Source organism: Doryrhamphus excisus, chromosome 15, assembly GCF_030265055.1.
Source record: "Doryrhamphus excisus isolate RoL2022-K1 chromosome 15, RoL_Dexc_1.0, whole genome shotgun sequence".
Lineage (NCBI taxonomy): Eukaryota > Metazoa > Chordata > Actinopteri > Syngnathiformes > Syngnathidae > Doryrhamphus > Doryrhamphus excisus.
In genome coordinates, this window is record NC_080480.1 from 35,627 (window position 1) to 60,042 (window position 24,416).

The 24,416-nt window shown below is 42.3% G+C and overlaps 2 protein-coding genes and 1 long non-coding RNA gene across 11 annotated transcripts; all 3 read left to right on the forward strand.

Moving 5' to 3' along the window:
* The first annotated feature begins 20 nt into the window (after positions 1 to 20).
* Positions 21 to 7,612, forward strand: hmgxb4a (HMG box domain containing 4a). Of its 9 annotated transcripts, none has more exons than XM_058050030.1 (13): positions 22 to 552; positions 637 to 734; positions 1,201 to 1,337; positions 1,458 to 1,533; positions 2,168 to 2,746; positions 3,547 to 3,741; positions 3,876 to 4,054; positions 4,338 to 4,419; positions 4,505 to 4,569; positions 4,677 to 4,767; positions 6,006 to 6,154; positions 6,765 to 6,887; positions 7,004 to 7,612. In XM_058050030.1, the coding sequence occupies exons 2-13, from the start codon at positions 698 to 700 to the stop codon at positions 7,046 to 7,048; spliced, it is 1,758 nt and encodes a 585-aa protein (XP_057906013.1). In that variant the 5' UTR covers positions 22 to 552; positions 637 to 697; the 3' UTR covers positions 7,049 to 7,612. The 9 variants fall into 9 exon arrangements, with proteins under 9 accessions (XP_057906018.1, XP_057906013.1, XP_057906011.1 ...); XM_058050028.1 differs by having other exon boundaries at positions 22 to 348; XM_058050029.1 differs by having other exon boundaries at positions 22 to 282.
* A 48-nt stretch (positions 7,613 to 7,660) lies between these two features.
* On the forward strand, positions 7,661 to 12,471 carry si:dkeyp-69e1.8 (uncharacterized protein LOC100001340 homolog). The gene is made up of 3 exons (XM_058050083.1): positions 7,661 to 7,815; positions 8,063 to 8,211; positions 10,014 to 12,471. Exons 1-3 carry the CDS (start codon positions 7,791 to 7,793, stop codon positions 10,854 to 10,856), a joined length of 1,017 nt encoding a protein of 338 aa, XP_057906066.1. The 5' UTR covers positions 7,661 to 7,790; the 3' UTR covers positions 10,857 to 12,471.
* Positions 12,472 to 12,689: 218 nt separating this feature from the next.
* Positions 12,690 to 24,052, forward strand: LOC131103665 (uncharacterized). Its single transcript, XR_009119643.1, has 4 exons — positions 12,690 to 13,156; positions 13,224 to 13,269; positions 20,559 to 20,652; positions 22,854 to 24,052. It is a non-coding gene; the product is annotated as an uncharacterized LOC131103665 (long non-coding RNA).
* Positions 24,053 to 24,416: the final 364 nt, after the last annotated feature.

The window sequence follows — 24,416 nt, forward strand, 5'->3', positions numbered from 1 at the left end:
TACGTACAGACGTTTTGTTGTTTTGTCGACATAAAAATGGCGCACGGACCCGCGTAATTTAGAGACCTCATTTAGGTGCTTCATTTTTTCGAAGCACAATTTTCCACACCTAGTAGTATGCTTGAGAAGTAGCATACGACCAACAGTGAAAAGACGAAGAGACGAGAGAAGCCGAATGTTTGCATGCTTGCAGTGCTCAGTGAACGGACACTGCGGCCTAGCTATTACGAAAGCACCGGTCTGTCCTTAGACTATTATCCCGGCAAGACGAGTCTACTCACGGTAGGGAGTATTCGAGTACAGGGACTGCCGAGGACGCCGGGTGGTCATGTTCATGGAAGAGAGGGGGTGTGTTTATGTATCATTACGAAAGTAGGCGGGAATTTGTTAAGTTATCGCCATTTGTACTCTATAACATACACTTTCTATCGTTCGCACATCTGTTTTCAGCATGTACCGTGTTCTTGGTTAGACTTTTCAGTGTAGGATTTATCTTCAAGAGATGCAACAGAATGTGCTATTGTTAATATCCGTGCAGTTACAGAGGCATAAGTAATAATTCATTTTTAGACACTGATTACTTTCGGACTGAAATTCAACGCATAACCGTTTTTACAAATATGTATTTCTCATCAGGTCAGCATCCTGCTTCCATGCTGCCTGCGACTTCTTAGATTAGTCAATGTACTGAGTGGCAATGGCTTTTGAGGAAATCAACAATAAAGGAGAAATGGGTAATGACACTTCTATATCGCAGTCAGAAATAGCATGATTAATTAATCATAATGCTAAATGTATACATCTAGGCCGAGCTAGGAGACCCAAGTTTGATTCCACCCTCAGCCATCTATCTCTGTGTGGAGTTTGCATGTTCTCCCCATGCATGCATGGGCTTCACCGGGTACTCCGGATTCCTCCCCCATTCCAAAAACATGCTAGGTTAATTGGCCACTCCAAATTGTCCATAGGTATGAATGTGAGTGTGAATGGTTGTTTGTCTATATGTGCCTTGTGATTGGCTGGCCACCAGTCCAGGGTGGACCCAGCCTCTCCCCAAGACAGCTGGGATAGGCTCCAGCACCCCCGCAGCCCTTGTGAGGATAAGCGGTAGAAAATGAATGAATATACATCTAATAAAAGGTGTACTACTTGTGAATGAATGTGAATTTGTAAAGTTGTGATCATTTGGTTCTGTTTTAGATATTGGGATGGAGGGAGGGAGGGGTCTTGTTGCTGGCCGTAGCCAGAGAGAGAAGAGGAGGTCGTACAAAGATCTTCTACGAGAGGAGGAAGAGATTGCAGCTCAGGTCCGCAAGTCTTCCAAAAAACGCCCAAAGGTGAATTTTTGTAACCTCTCAAATAGATCTCTGCTGAATATCAGATATGATATTATATCACATCTTGGTCATTGCACATTTTCATGACTTTTTTTTGGTTTATGTCTCATTACACATTAGGATTCAGAGCTATTCATGCTGTCAGGAGACTCACACAAAAAGAAGAAGAAACATAGCGACGAGTACTATTACAGAGGTGAGAAGTGGGCCTACGAAAACTGTTGTTTCTGGTTTAATAATATATACATGAGACAGCACAGCAGTGGCGGTTCAAAATACTGTTGGTAGTTGGGATCTGGATTGAATTTTGTCGGTGGCCTTTCTGGGGGCAGTCTGCATGTTTTCCCTATGCTTTTGTGGGCTCTTCGGTTCCCCTCACAGTCCAAAGCATGTATAATAGGTTAGTTGAACACTTCAGATGTGAATGTAAATTGTTGTCAACTGGGATAGGCTCCAGGTTCCCAGTTTTAAAAAGATGTGCAGCTGACTTTATACAAGGGTTCTCCGGTTTTCATCACCATGAGAGCTGCTTTGACAAAAAGAAAGCAGTTGGTGAGTTATTTGTGTTTTATTTATATGAACGGTGACAAAAGTATCTACAAAAGTAGATACTGTAGTAGATGGACTGTTCTTTTAACCTTTAGTGAGCTACTCACAATCAGGTGGCAAACCACCTGTTGCAAATTGTATTGCCGCTGCCCAGACGAAGACATTTTGATCAGTGTTTACTATCTCAGTACATTTTTCAGTCACTTGTGTTCAAGATGAAACTGAGAATGATTTTGGATTATTTTATAATTTTTTCTCTGCGTGCTTTATCTTTGGATCAGATCATGATGGACTGGGCCCACCCCTCCACAAAAAGAAGCACAAATCTACAGACCGCTCTCCAACTCTCTCTTCCCCCTCATCCTCCCACCCAGCAGATACAGCTATGGGCCTTCTGCAAGCTATCACATCCCCCCTAGCCACAGGATCAGACCCCACTCCCCACTTGCACAAAAAACCTTCCTATCCATCCTTCTCCTCACACTCCTCAAAAGACCGCAAGCGGGAGGGCAGCAGCAGTGGAAGCAAAGGTAGCCACTCCTTTTCTCAATCCCACCTTATGTCTTCATCGTTATCTTCATCCAAGAAGCACTCCTCATCTTCCTCCAAGTCGTCTCTATTCCACGGCGGCGCTCCCAAAGAGGAGCCTTTAACGTTACGGGAGGCTGACGGGCTAAAAATGAAACTGATCATGTCACCAAAGAAAGAGGAAGAAGATACCCTCCCGGTATCACCCAACTTATCCAAGGTGAAGAAGGACAAGGATCAAGATCGGATGGCGATGTCGAAGTCACCCAAGAAGAAACAGCAACATAGTCGAGATCCTCTGCCGGTAGTGGGGAAAGAGGTGGAAGTGGAAGGTAAAGCACCCCATAATACAGTGGTACGAAAAAGTTTGGGCACCCCTGATAAATGTCAAGATTTTCCTTTATAAATCACTGGTTGTTGGGATCAGACATTTCAGTTAAACATTTCATAGCAGACGAACACAGATGGATGAGAAGAGAAATTAAGTTCATATGATTTACAGAAAGTGTACAGTCATTATTTAAAGAAAAGTAGGCATTTGGGCACCCTAACAGAAAACTGACATCAATATTTAGTAGATCCTCCCTTAAAACACCCGTAAAACTCTTCCTATAGCTTCCAGTGAAGGTCTAGATTCTGGCTGAATGTATTTTTGACCATTCTTCTTTCCCAAACACCTCCAGTTGTGTCAGGTTGGATCAAATAGTTGGAACAAATGTAGTGTTCCAATAATTAGTACTAAAGGTATTCAAATCAATAAAACTAACAAGGGTGCCCAAATTTAGGCACCTGCCTAATTTTATTTGAATAATTATTGCACACTTTCTGTCAATGCTATGAACTTCATTTCACTTGTCTATCTCTGTCTTCATCTGCTAAATCATATACTATTTAACTGTAAATGTCTGATCCCAACAACCAGAGATTTATATAGGAAAATCTTGGAAATGCCGAAACTTTTTCACACCGCAATAACTTCCTTGCACCACTCATGTAGCTTAATAAAGTAGAGTGTGTGTTGATTTAGCTTGAATAGTTGTTACTACGTCATCCAAATGTTACAGTGATGTGACTCTGTACTACTCAATAACTGTTGTGTCGTGTTTCTTGGTATGTCGTGATCTCACCCAAGGTCATTACGGAGGAGGCATGGGAGCTGACAGCTCTTCGTCGGGAGGAGAGCTGGAGGCGGGTGAACTAGTTATAGACGACTCGTACACACATTTGTCAAAAAAGAAGAAAAAGAGCAAGAAAAGCAAAAAGAAAAAGGACAAGGAGAAAGACAGAGACAAGGACAAGTGTGGGAAGGACAAGAAGCATGGCAAAGGTGAGTCATACCGAATACTTCATTCTTGTATATTTGAAATTGTTTATAATTTGTATACAATTTTACTGTCTATCCTGATGTTTACTGTATGATGTCTAGCCTTAAACATTTAATCCTTTGCTGGCATTATTCAGACTCGTCAAGGAGCCATAGCAACATCCATCCCATTGTCCCTCATAGCGCTGTTGGTCCAATGTACACGAAGGCAGTGCCCATCTCTCACCACCACAGTCAAGGCGGTGATGGATCAATGGAGAAGAAGAAGAAGAAAGAGGAGAAGGATAGAGAGAAGAGTGAGAAGGACAAAGATAAGGTAAGTACGTATATCTTAGCTCAATGACGTATGCCACAACACGAGACCCTAACCCTAAGACCTTCACATTCAAATATGATTAGGTATGAGAGCTGGATAACAATCTGGTCTTTACTAAGATACAGTAGTTAAGCATAATGTTACAATGAATACCTGACACAGCTCTTCTTTTGGATCGTATAAAACTATACAGTTAACGAAGTTAGCTCCATGGTTTGTATTTGCAAACATATTCCATATTGCTTAATTGTTTCTCACTTGCTCTGTTCTTGTTTTGATTCAGCCCAAGAAGAAGAGCGCATCAGCGTATCAGGTGTTTTGCAAGGAGTACAGGGTGAACATAACTGCTGAACAGCCGGGACTAGGTAAACCACTTGTTGATGGAGCATAACATCTTCATAACACTAATGTTGATAAGCCTCTTCAAAGAACACGTCTATATCTTCCTAGTTTTTGGTGAGCTGAGCAAAAAATTGGCAGAGGTATGGAAGAGAATGCCCGAGAAAGACAAACTGGTGAGTGGTTCTTTTAATCCTTTTTTTCCCCTTCATTACACAATCTTGAAAAGCTGTCGCGCGAAGTGTTCATGGTGTGTAATATCTTTCATGTATTACCTCTGCAGTTTTGGAGGCAGAAAGCTCAGTATCTGCAGCACAAACAGAACAAGGCTGAGGCTACCACAGTTAAACACAAGAGCTCTAGCAAAAGCAAAGGTAAGGCATTAGAAGACATTAAAGGGGAACTGCAATTAATTATTTTTCCCATCATTCACATTCCTTACGTGAAACTTGAACACATTTATTCCCATTTTCTGTGCATTACAACAAGTTAAAATTGGCTGACCGCTCACCTCAGCATCATTCACAGATAGAAGAGTGGATACGTACTTCTCAATTTCGCTACAAAGACTCAGCCAGATGCTTGTTTGCCATTAGCAGTTTTTACTCGAGGACTGGAGCACACAGCCATCCAGTTGAGAGTGGGCGTACCCCTAAATAAATGGCTTGTCTCCCCAAATCAACGTTTTAGAAGTGAAAACTCCGCCAGAAAAAGCACAAGACAAATCCACTCATCGCCCACCTCTGTGGCTGTGCTGGATGCTTTTTCATAGACCAGATCGGGAGGTGCGATCTCAGTGACCATCCAATCACTGTTAGTATGCAAATCAGCCAACAGCATCGCAGACTTTGTGAAAACAAAGAAAGTGACCAATAGATAAGTAATAATGAACAAATGCTAGGAAGAAAGATGAATATAAAGTTGGTTGTTAAAAATCTGTCTGTAGGGTATTATTTTTTTACTGTTCATTTTTTCCTAAGGAGGATGAGGAGGAGATACCGCAACTATACCATCAAAGGTTCTCCTATTTGGTGATGTAGAGCAGGACTGCTGGTGGAAAAGCAAGACGCCTGGATTAGCCTGATGCTGCGTTTAATGTGACTGTCAAGAACAGATGATGATCACGAAAATTGCAAAGTGCGCTGGCCACACCTGTTCTACGAAATTAGAACCCAAAGACTTTTTTTGTTGTTGACGGCTTCATAGTCGAAATAGGTGTGTCCCAATGACAGTAATGTAAGCTAGCTCATTTTAACAAATTTTCCCGTGTTATAAGCCACAGAAAAGGGAAAGAAATATTTGTTCATGTTTCACATATAAGGATCAGGATAAGGTGTGTTTGTTGTGGTTCCCACTGGAAGGGTACAGCTTACCTTGGTCAGGTGTGGCTAGGGCTTATGTTTAGGGTTTGGCCCTCTGGATGGAGTGGCTTCTTGTGGCATGACTATAATGAGCCAGTCCTTGTCAGTTGGGCTCACTAGCACGGCATACGCTACAACTATGCATGCAGACAAATAAAGCTAACAACAAAATTAATTATAGCCTTGAATTTAACCACTCATTAAGGAGATTGCCATTGTCATCATCTTATTTGGTGTCTTTGTCAAATCAGGATTGGTGTCCCAAACCAACAGGGCGTCGGTCACTGTGCCTCTTTCCCCAGCACGTGTCCCTGAGGTTGATCCCATCGATGCAGCTGCGCATCTGCAGCTGCTTGGAGAGTCCTTGTCCCTGATTGGACATCGGCTCCAGGAAACAGAGGTGAGCTCCTGCACAAATATGCATGTGTACATTGAGAGGCTTCATAACACAGGACACAATAGCCACGTATACATGGACCCAAATATTTCAGATGCATTTGGTTTATTTGCTCAAATGGAAAGAATTTCACCTTTGTTTACACCTCATTCCGAAAGAACATATAATCGGATTCACAGGGGGGGAATATTCCTTTCCCCAATCCGATTGAGGTATCATGTACATCATGTACTCTTCTGTTGTTTATTGTTTATATATATAAAACATGTCCAGAGTTTAATTATAAAATATTAGCAAGATTGAATTTGATGTTTTCCTGTTTAAATGTATCCCGGGTGCATTCTTTCAGCACATGCTCAGATATGACCCTACCCTAACCCTATGTCACAAGCAGCTTGAGATGTTCTTCAGCTTTAAAAATGGTGGTGAGCAGTGGGCATTGGACTGCTGCAGAAATCGTAGAAGCTTACTTGAAAATATTCTGGTCCTCATGATCAAGTTTTTGCTCAGGTTTCAGTTAGTAACAGATCGGTCCACCCTAAAGCCCTTGCAGTGACAAGTGACTGCTGACGTGCTTTCAGCTGTGTGAGTGATGTTTCTGCATGTTTTTTAGGGGATGGTGGCCGTGTCTGGAAGCTTGTCTGTGCTTCTTGATTCCATCTTGTGTGCCCTCGGGCCTCTGACCTGTCTCACAGCTCAAATACCACAGTTAAATGGATGTCCCCGAAATGTCCTGGTATGGTATTAGCTTTACACCAATGCATTCACTTTTACACCATAACTTTCTTTCATGCCAGAAACTGGCCTCATCATAGTTGCATTTTCTAACTAGTTTATCTTTTTTCACATCAGTCAAACACGCTGGACAACATTGCTTACATCATGCCTGGGTTGTGAACGAAGGACCACAAGCAAACCGGAGTCAACAAATTCAATGAGATAGTTCTTGAGAAAAAGCGCCTTTGGACTTTATTAGAAGCCACTGTCTGGACTCTTCTGAAAAATATTTTTAATCTTTTTAAAATGATGTGTTTTTTTTAGGCCTTGTTATTATATAAATATTTTCATTGTTGTACTTAAAAACATTTTAGTCTCAGCTTAGTTTCATTGTACAGTGTGGATTTGTGTGAAACATTCTTTTTTATGCCGAATGAGTGTGTAGATGCTTTTGTACAGGTCTCCTTTTTTCTGCTTAGTAAAGAAACACCACCTATGTTTACTCCTCATTAACACGAGGCAATTACAATTAACAGACAGAATTAATAAGGTATTCTGTCTGTCTGCCTGTCTATAATATATTTGTAATGTGCCTGTTTTTTTCCTTTGATTGTTGGAAAACATGTCAGTCCTTGCTGTTTTATACATTTGTGACGTGAATTAGTGAATTACAGCAACAATGATTCCTATTAGAAAAAGTAATTTAATAGCGCCAATAAACTGTGCTGCTTTGTGTGATTTTAATCAAGTGTCGTTGCTCTGTTCTAGCTTAGTTGAGTGTGACCGTGTATTTGGTTAATCACGCGGGTGTGCATGTTAATACAGCCACAGTAGAGAGAGCTGTGGAGGGCGAGTCATTCTGCAGGAATGAGGAAGTGTCTGCGCCTCCTCCGTGGCTAAATACAGTAGTCAATAGTGCGACATGTCCGTTTCTTGTGCACAAACAGGTAGGCTTGGACATTTGCTTATATGTCGCATTTCTAGCGCTGCGTTGATCACAGGCTACAGATTTTAGCGTGAAAGAAAACTCTGAAATTGCGCATAAAGCTAAAAAGGCAGAAGGGGCGCTGGCACATTTTTTACACGTTTGTAGCATCTGTTAATGCCGCGTAAATTGTCATTAAACACTTTTATTTGCGCACAACAGAAATAAATGTGCACAACGTTGTATTCATGCGTGTCGTTTTGGGGCAGAGCTGAGGCTGGTCGTGCTGGGCCGGACCGGGAGAGGACGACGGTCAACGGTCTGTAGCATCCTGGGCCTACAAGACAGCCATCAGGGCCAAGTAGATGACCAAACTGAGGAGTGCAGTAAACGCAGAGGAGAAGCTGCAGGTAGACAGGTACATACAGCTGACGTCTTGGTCTTAAGGAAAAATACACATACTGTGTATTGCAATTTGGAACTCAATACTCAAGTCTAATCGTGATCATTTCTGGTTTATTGGGTCATATAAACACAACACAGTCATGTCAATGACATGAGGCACAATTACTTGTGCACCTGCGGTTGTAGACAGTATAGTTCACTTTATGCACTTTATTTTGATATTTTGCCTCCACCTATCACACATGTAGTTTAGGTTACTGATGGTCTAGTGCAGTGGTGTCCAAAATGCGGCCCAAGGGTTGTTTATTGCGCACAGCTTATTTTTTAGTGGACCTCGGCACATTTTGAATTGGAATTTTATTTGAATTAATTTGACACGTTATTAGACACTACACTTTTCTTTTGTCACCTATAACATAAAGCTGAAATATTGAGATGTCTTGGCACATATTGACCTACATTCTGGAGCGCTGCTTGCCACCAGGCAAGGGAGGCAACTGCTTGAGGCTGTAGCCCAGTTGGCGCCCCAGAGGGATGAAATGATGACCATAATGCAGATGAATGCTGGTTTACGCCCCCCAAAATGGCTCCAGTTTCCCTTAACAGAAAATATCTTGTTTATGCCTTCTTTTTCTTGACACTTGTACCCAACATTGTCCAGCCATCCATTTGTTTATCCTCACTAAGGTCACAGGGGTATGCTGAAGCCTATCCCAGCTGTCTTTCGGTGAGAGGCGGGGTACACAGTTTGCCGCCAATGATATGCATGTATGTTTTTGGAATGTGGGAGGATACCGGAGTGCCCAGAGAAAACCCATGCACGCACGAGGAGAACATGCAAACTCCACACAGAGATTACTTGACATTGTGTAGAACAAAGATATAATTTAATTGTAGTGAGAAACATGTTCCAAACTGTACACACTATTTTGACACATCAGAATATCAGCGGTAGAAGCAACCAATAACCTCATATGTATTTTATATTAGTGCAACTTTCCTCACATTTAGGCAATTTTAAATGTGTGTGAGGCCAAATTTACAGATGTAGTTTGCACTGTGACCGCCAGATGGCGGAAAAGAGCTTTCAATATAATTACAAATACACGAAGACCTAAAGTTCCTTGTGGTGAATTTGCACAAAATATCTCGAAGGGAATATTAGATTGACACTTTCCATTACAGCTGATGAGAAATAATCTGTAAAGTGCCATGCACTCATACAGTAGTTTTTATAGATAAATTAATTACTGTTCTGGACAGAAAATAATTGAGAGTCATTACATTTCATAATCCGCACAGTGAACAAGTGGCTAACATGTAGGCCACACAGTCTAGAGATTGGGTAGACCTTGGTTCGATTCTCCATTTGGGCATCTCTGTGCGGAGTTTGCATGTTCTCCCCGTGCGTGACTCGGTTTTCCCCGGGTACTCCGGTTTCCTCCCCCATTCCAAAAACATGTTAGCCTCAAACATTAACTTCAAATTGTCCATAGGTATGAATGTGGGCGGGAATGGTTGTTTGTCTATATGTGCCCTGGGATTGGCTGGCCACCAGTCCAGGGTGGACCCCCCCTCTCGCCCAGTCAGCTGGGATAGGCTCCAACATACCCTTGACCCTAGTGAGGATAAGTGGCAGAGAAAATGGATGGATGAATACATTGTGTAATTTTTTTCCTCCAAATGCGTGTGCATTGTTTTGTGTGTCATTCCACATTACTGCCCATACAAATAGAATAATGAAGAATTTCCTCTTACAATAATGAGAAATATCTACTTTGATAATGGCCTTGTCCCCTCGCAATGTTTGTGTAGGTGCTGGTGGTGTCCAGCCCAGACTGGTTCAGTACAGATTGCCACCCAGAAGAAAGAAGACGGCATATCTCCTCCTTGATCACATTATCATGCCCAGGGCCGCACGCTTTTCTATTATGTGTGTCTGTGAACCAGCCAGCTGATGGCGAGACCAAAGCACTGGATGTCCTGGAGAAGCTGTTTGGCACCTCTGCAGTCAGCAGAAACACCATCCTCCTCTTCACCAACATGGAGGAGTTGGAGGAGGACGAGAGGCTGGAAGATTACCTGGTCACATGGCGCAAGGACCTCCAGGTGCTGCTGGAGAGATGTGGCGGTCGATATCACACCCTAGAGACCCGGAGTGGAGATTCAGAAGCTCTTGAGGGGATGTTGGAGAAGGTTGAAGAAGCAGTGAAGGAGAGCGGCAAAGAGCACTTTAGCAGCCCTCTGTATCAGGAGGTTGAAGAACAAGTGCGGAAGAAACAGGTTGAAATAGTGAGGGAAAGGAGGAAAAATGTAAGTGATCCCTCATTTTTAGGAGACTCTGAGGTGACTGATGAAGAGATGGAGGAAGCTCGGGAAGAGGCAGAAAGAAGCATAAGAGACTTAAATGTGGACTTGGATCATATTTTCCCTTCATCCAGCATCTCACCTTCCTCCCCTCCTGCCTCTTTTCTCAGAGGCTTCTGGGAGACGTTGGTGGCCTGGTTGAAGTGGCTACCCACACTGGTGAGAAGGGAGGCCCTGCTGGGAGCTCTGGTCGGCCTCTTTGTCGGTGGGCCCTTTGGAGGCATGGTGGGGGCCACCGTAGGATCAGTGGCTACAGAGGTGGGCCGGAGGAAAACACAGAAAACCAAATAGATGAGTGGAGCAGATAATGCAATTATTATGATTATTACGATTATGATTATTATTCTGCCTGAAGTTGCACCTTGAAGTCACTAAACTGTGTTCAGCATACACCAATGTATTACCAAGATTACCAGCTTACATGTATGTATTACTACACCAACACTTCTATGTTGTAGCTTTGAATGTATGCGATGTCTATTTCCTCACGGAGGGACGAATAAAGGTATAGCTAAACGAAGCTAAACTAATCTAATCTAATCTAATCTAATCTAATCTAATCTAATCTAATCTAATCTAATCTAACGAGATGCACTGCATTATGCCATTGCTTTTTAAACTGATGGATGGTAAAGCCATTAATAAACAAAACCTAGCTAGACCAAGATTCCTCCACCATTTTCAAATTATTATGCAGTATTTAAAATAAGGGTTAGTTTTCAGTTTTAACATTTTCATTGGACTAGATCCCTGCTATTCTTCAGGGTTACCTTCTAAGACTTGTGTGAATAGTGAAAAGAAACACAGGCACCCATTAAAAATGACTTTAATTAAAACATTTTAATAATTTTTTTTTAAAAATTCTGACTAAAAGCCCTATAATATATAAGTCTCAAATATACTCCCCACTAATGAATGATGATGAATGACAGATGATTTATGGAACAGATAGAATGGGATACACAGTCTCGCCTATAACCTGATTGTCGTCTATCGCGACAACCGCAATGCTGTCTTCTGCTGCACCGCCTCCCATTTTGCACTAAACAGGCTATCATTCTCCGACAGCTGCCTGCGTCTAGCACGTCAACATAAACGGCACTGCCCACCTGTAGTATATCGACTTAGCATCATATGTTAACTTGTGTTCACATCACTGTAAGTTTTGGGTCCGGATTGTAAGAAAGTAGATTGTTGATTGTTAATATCATGTATCGATATACATTTTTACCCACCTGAGGTGAATGAGATGGTTTTCCTGCAAAATAATTCTGCAGCCAAGAAGTCAGTAATGAGCAGAATAAGAAAAAATACATTTTGATAAGAAATGTCCAAATAGGTGGGGATCCACTGTCCTAATCTTACTTTTCTTTGTTGATTAGCCGGGAAAAATGGTCACCAAAAATAGTTCCTTGCTCTGTGGTCGACAACACATTTTGGCCAATCTGAGGAATGACAATGATCTTTGAGATGACATCATTACGGAGATTTGGAGCATGTGTCCAAGAAAATCGTGTCTGTTTTGCTTGACTTACTTCTTTTTTATTTATTAATGTGGGTAAGTAGTGTCCCTTAAGAATAATTAATAATTGTAACTATACTTATTTAATAAATGTTGACTGATGAAGTATTCATTGAAAACTGAAAACAGCTGTAAAGAATTAAAACCATCCATAAAACCTGCTAATGTTGTATAAATATTGACTATTCCTGTAATAAAATAATTAAAAAAAGTGTATTATATGAAATACCACCACGTGGTGGCGACACTAACACCTGTCATATTATTAGGTGCACCTGCACTATTTCATGAACACAATGCTAACAACATGTTTACTATTGTGGTTGTAGTTTGCAGTGGTGCAGTTTTGCATCATGTTGAAATGTGTTCCTATTATTGTACACCACGACAATATCAATAAAGTTACCCCCAATAGCCCCCCTGCACGAATCTATGGGGGGACCAATTTTGCACCAGGGCCCGTATTCTCAGCTAATGCATAAAGGAAGCACATAGCCGCCCAGAGACGCAGAGCACCGGTCAGCCTGCAGTCCCCTTTCCGGTCCTTGTCTTTGTTTACATCGCACTGCACATGCGCCGGCTACGGAAACGCTGCAGGGACACGATAGGAGCTCGTGGGCCAAACTTGGATAGCATGCAAGCCAGCTAACTAGTTAGCCTTCCGTTTATTCACTATAAACTTAAGAAAGGCTTTCAAACGGAGTGGGGAGGAAAGACAACGTATGAAGCCAAGTGGAATTCTTTTCACTCTATCACGTCCACGTCGAACATGCCGTGGCTGACTAAACGCGGGGTGACGGTAATGTAATTACACGGTAATGTAATGGAACGTCACGTCTCAGCAATGCTGTTTCAATACTGACCTCCGGTGGCCAGAATGCCATACTACATAGAACTTGTATTTGTCAATATTGTTTCACTAATAACGGAACACAGTCAACCACACCACACCATAATTTCTTCATTAATGTTGGAAGAATTCGCGATAGAATGAGGGAGAAATATTCGAAGCGTGACGTAGCGAAGGACGACTGTAACAGAATAAAATGGCGGATTGTGACTAAACAAGGTACTTCTCTATTGTCCAAGATGTCAGGAACTTAAATATGTATCAGTAAATAGTATTTTTCTTTCAGGTCACTGAGGACAAGGTGATGGTCACCAAGTGTGCCAAGTCAGAAGGTAAATTATGATAAGAGCTTTTCTTTCTTAAGATGCGTGGCAATGTGAAATCAGTGAGGGATGAAAAGCATCTAAAGATGGCTGTGGTGTAGGGATTTATGCTACATAATTTCCACAAAGAACTACTGATGCAATGGGAACCATCTCTGGCAGACTTTCCTCCTGACACAATAGCAGGTTATGACTTCTACAATGATGTAATTGATACTCTGCTAAAACCATCAGCCATGGCCCATCCTTACATCTCTCCTTCTCATTCAGCTCCAGGCTCTTCCTCGGAACAGCAAGGCGTTTCCGAATGTGGGTGGTCCGGCCTTGTGGGAGGGAGGGAGGGAGAATTAGCCCGGCTCTCATGTTTCCCAAAGAGAGAGGGATGGAGGAGGGGAAAAAAATGACACACGGAAGAGAGAGTGAGGGAGTGAGTCAAAGGCAGAGACCCAAGCTTTGGGACTCTACATCTGTCTTCCAGATGTGCCCGCCACAGTTGTCTGAAACTGAGAAAAAAAGTTGAAAAGCAAAGGAAAATTGGTGCTAAACATTTTTTTATTGTTGGGGATTACACAAGCAGCATAGGGTACAGTGTACAGTATCAACAGCCAGGATATCCTGCCTTCTTGCCGTTACGAAACTACAATGAAACAGCACATTAGACTCCCTGAAGGGAATGTATATAATAGAACACCTGTCCAAATATACTCAGTCGTAGCGGACATGCGGCAGGGATAAGGTAGGGGAGGCATTAGGAGAAAAATGCACAAGCTTATTCATATTTAGCTCGCCCTAAAAGATAGAAGGAATAATGCTGCACACAAACACGTCTGATTTGAAAGTCAGCTTTTCCTCAAAGGGCAGCCATGGTGGTCAAAGACATAGTTGGAGAGTTGATTTTATACCTAGATGCTACATACAGTGGATTTTGCACATTTGCAGCTCTGGAAATTTGCTGATTTTTGGTCAAAAAATAATTAATTCATTACATTTTCTCCGTTAAAATTACGTTGGTACAGTGGAAAACACGGTCTGTCATTATTTATGAAATATGTGATAATACAAGTAAAATGTACAAGCACACATTTACAACTGCGCAGTCACTTTGGTCACTTCAATGCTGCAAGAGGAAGGGGAAAAAAAGAGACATGGAGAGTTGATATGTGCCTGTGTGTATAAACAAAACCAAAATCTGAGCAAACATGAGAAGGAATCACCAGTGAGCCATCATTAACACACTGGCTGGAAGTTGTGCTCCTCTCCCTTGGTGCAAAAATGTTGTTGTAAGGTCCTTGTGGTCCCTCGCTGGATATGGAGGCAGTCTGCCATGTGAGACATGGTGGACGCCGCAGTATTTTTCTGTTATCATCGCACTCGATGGGCTCGCAAAGACAGCAAACCAAAGGAAAATAAACAAGATGACACACTTTTTCCTTCCCGGCAGTAAGCAGTTATCCCTACTGCTGATTTACACCAAAATAACATGCTGCAGACTAGGTTTCTTAACACAGACGCTGCTATCGTCCAATCAAAACATCTGAACATTCCAAACGCTTTACTCATACAGTAAATAGTAATACATTTAACCTCACATTTAACCTCACTTTAGCCATGCAAGGATAAATGATCTTTGATCGCAATAATGAGGACTATCTAATGAGATGCAATACATTAATTGTATCAAAACATTTGACACATCTATAATACCACTCCAATAATACCGCTCCAGCATGGCCTCGCGACCCTTGGATAAGCCGCATATAAGATGGATGGATGGATGGATGGATAATACCACTCACAGACATTACTAACAATGTATTTATTGGTAAGACTGAGACGCCCATAAAGATGTCTGATTGTGACATTCTAATTCTAATAGCTGTTTTTTGTCATTCTAATAGCTTTGTTGGCCCACAGCATATAGAAAAAAAATTGTAATCCAAAGAGAAAAAGCAATAATTAAAAAAAAAAAGAATAACATCACAATATTATGAGGAAAACTAATGTCCTTTTAGTCACATAAAGTTAAAAAAAATATTAACATTAAAGAAGGTTGTGTATATATATATATATATATATATATATATATATATAACTACAACTATATAACTATACAACTATATAGCTATACTGGGAATAAAGTCATAATTACAAGAAGCAATTTTACAAGAAAAAAATTGAAATAATTGGGAGGAAAAAAAACAACAATAGAAATGAAAAAAAAAATACGCCAGCTGTTTTTTACGAGAATAAAGTAAAAATATTAAGACCAAAATGTTATTCCAATGAAAAAGATAGTAGTAGTAGTTGTAGGAATACATGGGAAATGTTAAACACCTCAGAAATAATAAAGAAAGTTTCTAAAAAATGAAAACAAACAAAACAAAGTTGGCATTGTTGTTGTCACAATGTAATTGCACCACACAGACTAAGTGTGTATTCCAACTAAATGCTTAGACACCAATATACATGCAGCGCAATACTAGCAGTTAGCTGGGTAACTTCCTGTTGGTTTGTGATGTGAGCCTATCCCAGCTGATCCTAGCAAATCTAAGATGAGCCGGAGAGATTATTTTAAAAATAACCCCCAGACCTGTGATATTAATCTTAGCAATTGTGTACTTGCGTATAGTATTTGATCCTGGAGATGTTAGTGTGACCAGCTCTCTCTCGCCTTGTCTGTGGGTGCGCTCACTGGGAGCCTTCTCATCTTTTTCCCATTAGTGCTGTTTTTATGTTCCTTTCTAGCGAGAGTGTGTGCGGCTGCAATTGTTTATATGTGAGTGTGTGTCTGTGTGTGGGGGTGCAAGGGAGTGCACGTGTCCAACTTTATCTAGAAATATTTCGAAAATGATTTCACTTGGTTTATAATTTTTCAGACTGGCAAATTATAATTTCAACAGTGTCACATTCATCTTTTGTTTATCTTTTGTTATTTTGGCTACTGAACAAATCCTTTCATGTATAATAGATGTAACATAAACATACTTGGAATGGTGTCTACTTGCGTGACATATAATATTCCTAATAATATTAATGGTTAATCATAAATAAATCATCTTGGATACCATTATTTACTGTATGAACACTTCTACGTGAGGACAAGGTTAAAAAGCTGCAGCTTTTCAGCATGTGGGATCAAACTATGGAAGAGATTGACGAAGGAACTCAAACGATGCACAATGAGGATGAGCCAATTCAAGAATCAATACAAGCAGGTGATGTTTGCAAAATACAAGGAAGAAGAGTCTTGAATGAGTCATGTTGTGTTTATTTGTTATTATATGCATTTATTATGCATATTGCATATCATGCATGTTTTTGGAGTGTGGGAGGAAACCGGAATACCTGGAGAAAAGCCACGCATGCACATGAGAACATGCAAACTCCACACAGAGGTGCCCAAGGGTGGACTCGAACTCCAGTCTCCGTGTGGCCTGCGTGCTAACCCTCGGCCTCTTTCCCACACTACAAGGAGCGTTTTTGTTTGTTGTGTATTTTTTCGACATTGAAGCCTTGTTAAGGTGGTTGTGGCGCAGTCTGAACAGAAGACAAGTATTCTTTCTGGAGCTGTGGTGTCGGATGGCCTCTGCGCTGAGCATAATTGATGAATGGTGTGGTCCACATGAAGTGACACATGTGCTGTCGGCTGTAAGTGGGTGCAATGATTGGCGGCCTTTTGAAGCAGTCGTCTTTGTAAAGGACACCAGAGTGTGGTTAGGTCGTCGGCTTGTCACAGGCTAAGCGCAGCAGCACACATGCTACCCTTCAGTAGTATTACAGGCTTTTAGGGGGAGGTGATTGTAATATTCCTGTTGTAACACTCGCTTAATTCAAGGCAGAGCTGACCCTCGCCTACGCTTCTCCCCTTCTGCTCTATTGGATCAAGTCTAAATCCTGCACTCACCACATGAATGCGGGGCTGCGTTCGCTCCCCCCGTACACATCAACTGTCACACAGCTCTATGTGCTGTCATGTAGCTTACGCTGGGTATCGGCGTGTCGCAGGAAATCTGAGGAAGCTTAACAGAGACCTCGAGAGACCAGAGCTGGAGACAGACACGCAGGAATATTGGCGACGCGTCTCACGTACAAGCCCAAAATGATGAATTCCTTAGCCAAGTTTGAGTTCAAGTTAAGACATAGTGTTTGGCTTTGGGATATAAATCAATCAAAAGGTTATTACATGTGCACACACACACGGGCAATTGCATCAAAAACAATTACAAATAAAATACAGTATTTGCAACACATGTTTACTTTACTGGACTGTGAGTGTGAATGGTTGTTTATCCATATACGTCCTGTCATCAACTGGCGACCAATCCCGGCCCGAAGGCACAGGGATAGGCTCCTGCTCACCAGTTGACCCTCATGAGGACCATAAAAATGGTTGAATGGACAGTTTGCACACCTGTAAACCTGGAACTGATCATGTGGCCAATCTGTTCTCACAGATCCACCAGTCCACACACCAGAGATCTGACCCGTACCACCACACAAATCAATCTTGAAATAGGAGCCTCTTAGCAGACACTTTACAGCCAAAGCCAAAACACCTCAAAACAACACTAGGAAGCTTCCCACTTTCAACGCGAGCCAACACATAATCGCTCCTGAACAAGGGCCCATTATTGTCATATCTCCTCAAAACCCAAAACACATTCCCCCACACTTGACCTTGAGCTAACGAGGTTTGCCGGCAAAAGCTTTTCCAGTGACTGCATACAACATACGAGCTGACTGCAGGGAAGAGACGCTTGGGTCCAGCTCAGGAAACACAGGGCCCATCAGCGTTGCCCCTGGGGGGGGCCACATACCCTTCAATCTTCATCTGAAATGAAAGGCAGGTCTTCCTGCACAGGGATGGGCCTCTTATTTCTTTTGTGGTCCCTTTGAAACATCCTGCAGCAGGGAAACACCAAGTTAACACGACAGAGGAAACAAGATGAAGATGTGTGGTGTTGTTTTGTCTAAAGGAGGGGTGTCTCATCAATATGGAAATAATCATAGGGTTTTTTTTGGTGCTATTGCATTTTTTTGGAAGCTATGTCAGATAAATGAAATTACAACTACGCTCAAGTCATCAATGTCAAAGAGAGAAATTGTAAATGTTTCTTGATGCTGTTGCGGCTGTCACATGAAGAATGATCAAAGAGCGTCTCCGATCCTTCCCGTGCTATGTTCTTACATAAATGTGTTCCAGTTTGAGCTCAGGCGTGAGGACCAGAGAGGGGACAAGTGTGTGACAGACAACTCGTGAGAGAAGCATGCACATCGCGGTGGCTTTCATGTGCAACCGGAGCCCGATCCTCAAGATAGATATGAGGTGGAAAAAGGGGGAAGAGAACGGGACAAACGTCTCGTCCAACCGCTAGCGTGGGATGTGCGTGTTTGGCTCGCCGATTCGGAAATGGTTTGCACACACTCCTTTGTGGATGCAAACTATTGAGATGCCAATCACAAAGAGTGACATATTTTCAACATCCTCAAGCCGCTCGGAGTACAAGTAACACGCTATTAACAGGAAACAAAACAGTTCCTACCACATCTGAATCTTGTCGTCCTCTCTTTTTGGAACAAAATTCAGCCACCAATCTGCCGTCCATATGTCTGACTTCACTCTTGGGTGAAGAACTCACACACATCTTCTGTGCATGTACAGTAGAAGTTAGTATCAGTAATGGATTGATACTGCCGTCGTATTTTTCACTTCTTTCACTTTGTGTTTTTTTTGTTGCATTGTTCATTTATTTTATATAGGTGGTCCTCGGGTGGTCCTCGGCGATATAGTAAGCCGAGTTTTAGTGTAAGTTGGAATTTCTGTCTATATCATGGCTGTCCAAAATGTCACCACACCGGACCACCACAGTCCGAGTACTAACGGCTTTACCCACCATATTAATCATGACGGGCAGCTGTTGGGGCGAGTTGAACCGCTGCTTCCGTTTTATGAATTCTGCGATACCCCAGGGCAGTGCATAATCCAAGCAGCACCAGACCTGTTATCATGGTCCCATGGTGGGTTATTTAGTAGTCTCACCTGCACACAGCGAGCGAGCAGTGCATTGGATTCTTTGTTGGGTGCTGGATACAGGGCAAGTGGACTCATTTGGTACCTGCAATATTGTACGAAAACAAGACAATGTACAAAACCAGCCCAAATTTGGTGACAATTTTCAACATAAACTGTGACACATGAACTTGTATGTATTTGTTCTATGCTGTGTAAATGCAGGTGGCGCAACACTGCATGGCCAGCATCCGGCACACGCGGTTGTGTAAGACAAATGGAGCCTAAATAGACCCAGGCCCTGAGACGTGTGTCTTAGCAGTGCAAACACATCATGCAGATATGGAACCCATCAAGCAGCATCAGTCATTTTTGCGCTCTCACTTCCAAGATGACTTCATTTTGGAGCGCCATGCCAGACCTCGCTCACTGAAATATCACAGGCCCACAAGACAAATGAATCCACATCTTCACGCAGCCTGTCTAATAATCAGCGGATGCTATGACTCAACATGCCCTCCGTATGTTGTTTATCCGAGGAGGCTGTCATGTTGATTTACCAAGTAAGCAAAGAGCGTTGAAGCCAAGCCTTGTTGTAGCTTGATTGTGACCATAACACATTAGGTATTAAGACCCCCACCCTTTAATGCTTTCTATTGAGGCAGGGTGGTCCAATCTAACAGCGTGTGTGTGGGACTGTCACAACAAAACATGACCCTCAGAAAGTCTCTCCATGTTAATTCGACTTAAACAATGCACACAAGCCTGTCCCAGAAACTACAAGGCTGCCATTGACACTGACCTCCCATTGCTTCCAAACTCTGTAACCCTCCCACGTTGTCCGGGCCCCGGCGCTGGCCACAGGGGCCGAGAATGCGGTTCAGGTGCAGGACTCTGCTGTTTCCAATTAGCAGGGTATAAATTAGCGTCGCTCTCCCTGTCTTCTCTCCAAACATTGCTGTCTCTTCATCCTTGTCGACCCTCCACACTTGGCTCCGGTTTTGACCTTTCGTTTATAAGCTTGTGACACATACATTTCTGGCTTTACGGCTCTTATCACCAACCTCAAGATCTCAGATCGGTGCACGTATAAATCGAGTGTCATGTATCTAAATCTGAGAGCAACATGACTTCTGGTTTTACGGTAAGTCTGGAAGATGAGAGACCTCAAGGGCAAAGCATCCACTGATGAGGGTTCAGTTACGAGTGGAGCATCTTTATTTTTGCTGTTGTTTGCGACTCTTTTCTTCCTCAGGTCAGTCTCTTAAAGCGTGTGTTATTTTTCCAGGGTGGAGAGATCAGCTGCAATGTAGCCAAGTCGGACCTGAGGTCATCCTGGCATTGGGAGTTCACATCTGTTCAAATAAATCCTCCACTGTGCCGTAAGCAGTAAAAACACACACACACACACACACACACACACACACACACAAGAAGTGGCTGACTCGAACTACGTTCCTGTATAAAACTAAGGTAGCTCAAACAATTTTTTAAAACGTTAATCCATGTTGAAATGAAGAGAAACTATGTTGAGCAGAGCGATGGAAACAGCTCCCTAAAAGTAAGAAAACGAGAAAATAGTGAAAAGAAACAATATACAATTTGAAAAGGATATTGAATAAACAGACCTTGAAAATTCCATCGAATCAGTGGTTGTTGTAACACTCTCAAAATAAACTCAATTCCTGCCTTCTTTATTCGACTCTCAAAATCTCGTAATATGCTGACTAATTAAAGTGTGTATAGGTTACAAGCTTAATTTTTTTTACGTAACATGACTCAAAGTAACAGGAGTGACTTTTTAGCATGGAATATATGAATTGTTGCCAAATGCCATTTGTAGTATTAGCATGCTGACACTGAGCACATCGCGTTATTTGATCATGTCCAAGAGTCGGAAGGGCAAGCAGTGAGTGACAATTCATCAGTGTCATAACTGTGTTTATTTTGGGTCAGTTATGGAACAAAAGTGGTTGTCTGTGTAGCGTTATATAGTGTGCATACAGGGTGCCGGGTTGCTAACAGACATTTCCTACCACAATCGGTGAGTCTACCTGAGTTCAGGAAAAACGTAACGCTAATAATGCTAAAGCTACTTACATCTGAATGACTGCAATCATTTTGGATGCAAAGCCAGTCAATGAAAAGGTGTGACTTGATACAACGTGTGTTGGTTGAAGCTTGCCAAAATGTTTTATGCAATACTCTCAGCGGTTACTTAAGCAAGTACTAACAACACAAGTAGTGTCTGGGGTTGCCATGACGGCTCTTGTTAATGCTACTAAGTACTTTTAATGTTGTACTCATACACTCATATTCCTCAATCAGAACTGTATTTGTCTTAACTAGCTGGTTGAGGCAGATTGCTTGCAATGAAGGAATTGTAATGTAAGTAGTATTCATGTCAAGGATTTTTTCTACTGAAATCAAATACATTATAAAAACATACCAATCAACCTGAAAATGGCAACCCAACACCCATACTGTACATATAGTGGCTGTGTAGTATTTATGTTGCACATACTCCTCAGGGATAATATTTCACCTTGCACGTTTTCCACATTCCTCACTTTGGCACCTGTCATGTGTGTGTTTTTTTATTTGTTTTTTTACAAGCTCAGCCGACCGTTACAAAGGACATGCTGTGGTCACAGGGATCAAATACTCCCAAGGTGCAACGTGTGTGAATGTATCTCTATTATTCTCACTTTGGCACTGGAGCTGCTGCCATTGCCTTTTCACACAATTCCCCACCTCAATGTGCCCTCAGAGCAACATTTTACGATTCCCTGTTGGAAACCTCAAAGGAGACAAGAGGGAAGAATAAAAAAGTAGATGGTTTTTTAGCAGGTTTCTGCTCTGTGAACAATAGTGGGGGGGGGGGGGGGGGGTAAAGACGCTGCTAAAGATGTGCGAATCACGAACAAATTGTTCAAAGCACGCAAGTTAAGCATACTCGTCTCCATTCATTTACTAATTAAAACTAATTTTAATTCATGAAATTAATACATCTCAAAACTTGAGTTTCACTGACTCATGGTTGCATGACGAAAACCCACGCTGACCCACGGGTCCTCAACACAAACTCACCACAGCTTTTACTGACTCTAGTGCTCGCGGAAGATCGAAGACTCTGACTTTGCTGACTCACAGGTACTCGATGAAAACTCCAAATTACTGATGCACTGATGCTCGACGAAACTCGGGTTTCACAGAATCGTGGTTGCAAGTTGTAGCACATGTTCGAATTTCGCATGCACTTTGTGACTGGAGCACCAAATTGACTCCAGCGAATGACCCATAAGAAGTCAGTAAAAAGAATTGTTTCCCATCACCAGCCAGCAATGTTGCTTCATGTACTGCAGCCTCTGACCTGCAGCTGGCTGGAACATGTAGAAAAATGCTAAAAGGGGGTGAACCAGATTAAGATGAAGAGCAAGAATGGTGAACTTCCACCCCATCCATGAGCCGTCCTCCACAGGAGTCCAGAAGATAAACAGTTCGTTTAACAGAGACTTTTGCCTCTTCTCCCAAACCTCACTTCACCCTTCCACACTCTCTGTGGCTTCCTCTCTCCGTCCAGATGTTTGGCCCGACAGCAGCAGTGAGCGGGCGCAGATTACCAGTAGGGATCTCCAGCGTGGACTGGAATGCTGACCCTACTATCCATCTCCATCAGAAGAAATACGTTTGTTTGACTTGAGATGTGATTGTGTTTTTTCTTCCCCACACCTGCAGCTTCCTCACCCCCCCCCCCCCCCCCCCCCACACACACACACTGATCAATAGCTTTGCTTGGAGTAGCACCAATGTTGCTGCTACTGCTCATGTTTTCCATTCTCCTCCGGTGTAGACCTTTTCTTACCAGCATTTGAATCCAGTAAAGTTGTGAAATGAAACAGACGTGCTTCGTGCACCGACAGCTTTGGACGTTTCTTGCTATTTGCTGTCACTAGTGCTGTGATTGACTGTTGGCCTGCGTGGGAGTCGCGTGCTTATCAGAGGCTACTCTTGGGGAATTTGCATCAAATAATAAACTGCTTCAAACTTGTGTTATGATACTAATATCTCCATCTGGGGCCACCATGATGTATTTGTCGAATCCTTGTGGTTTTTAATGCAAATCCAAAGTCTTGAAAAGACCATGGAACCTGCTTAATTCAAGTCGGCTTTTGTCGCCATTGATTCCTTAAGTCGACATCTGCATGCATGGTCGACCATTTTTGTTGACATACTTTCAGACCCTAAGGGGTCATTTCTCTGAAAATTGTTTAGTTTATGTCAATATGTGTTGCTATGCAGCGTACCATAACTTCACTACTGTCTATTTGCACAGCATTAGAAACCGCACACAGTGACTAAAAGTTGGGAACCTGGATTCTACACCCTTTTTTTTAAAGGTTGCTAGCAACCGGAAACAAAAAAGTCAAGTCATACAGTAACATTGCCACAACAGCTTTTAGATAATTAATATTGTATGTGCAGGGGTGTCAGATGGCAATGTGGAGATGTTGCAGGGGGCATCCCACATGGCCGAAGGCCCTGGACTGTGTGGTAATGACAGGTAATGACTTTTTCAACAGGACAGCTCATGATGGCCACCTCACTTTTTTGGACCATCCTGCGTGTCCGCCTGATCCGAATCCCAAGAACATTTGAGGATGAATGGCAAGGGAAGTTCCAGTCAGTGGATGCCCTGTGTTAAGCCATCTTCGCCACCTGGAGCAACATTCCCACGGGCCTCCTGGAAACTCAAGCAGCATGCCCAATGGTTTGGGCATGGTGATTAACAAAATGTAAATTCTTGCAATTGTTCAACTGGTTTAATCATTTTGATCAGGATCCATTTCAGAACAGAAACAGCTGTACATTTTATGCCTTTTGAGGTTAGTCGGGTTTTGCTGTACGCTTTATGGCGCATTCCGCTAATTGAATTTGGGCCCAACGTCTTTCACGCTCCTCTCCTCGTTGTTACTCCCGCTGGATTGCACAGCACGCCTTAAACACAGCAGCTTTTTCAAATTTGAGGCTTGCGTCGCTCGGCCAAAAGCCACAAATTACCCCCCTCTAGCAGCGGAGAATTAGGAACAATTTTGTGTTAGCTATAAAAAAGGAGTGAGCGAGAGAGAGCAAGAGAGAAGTGAGG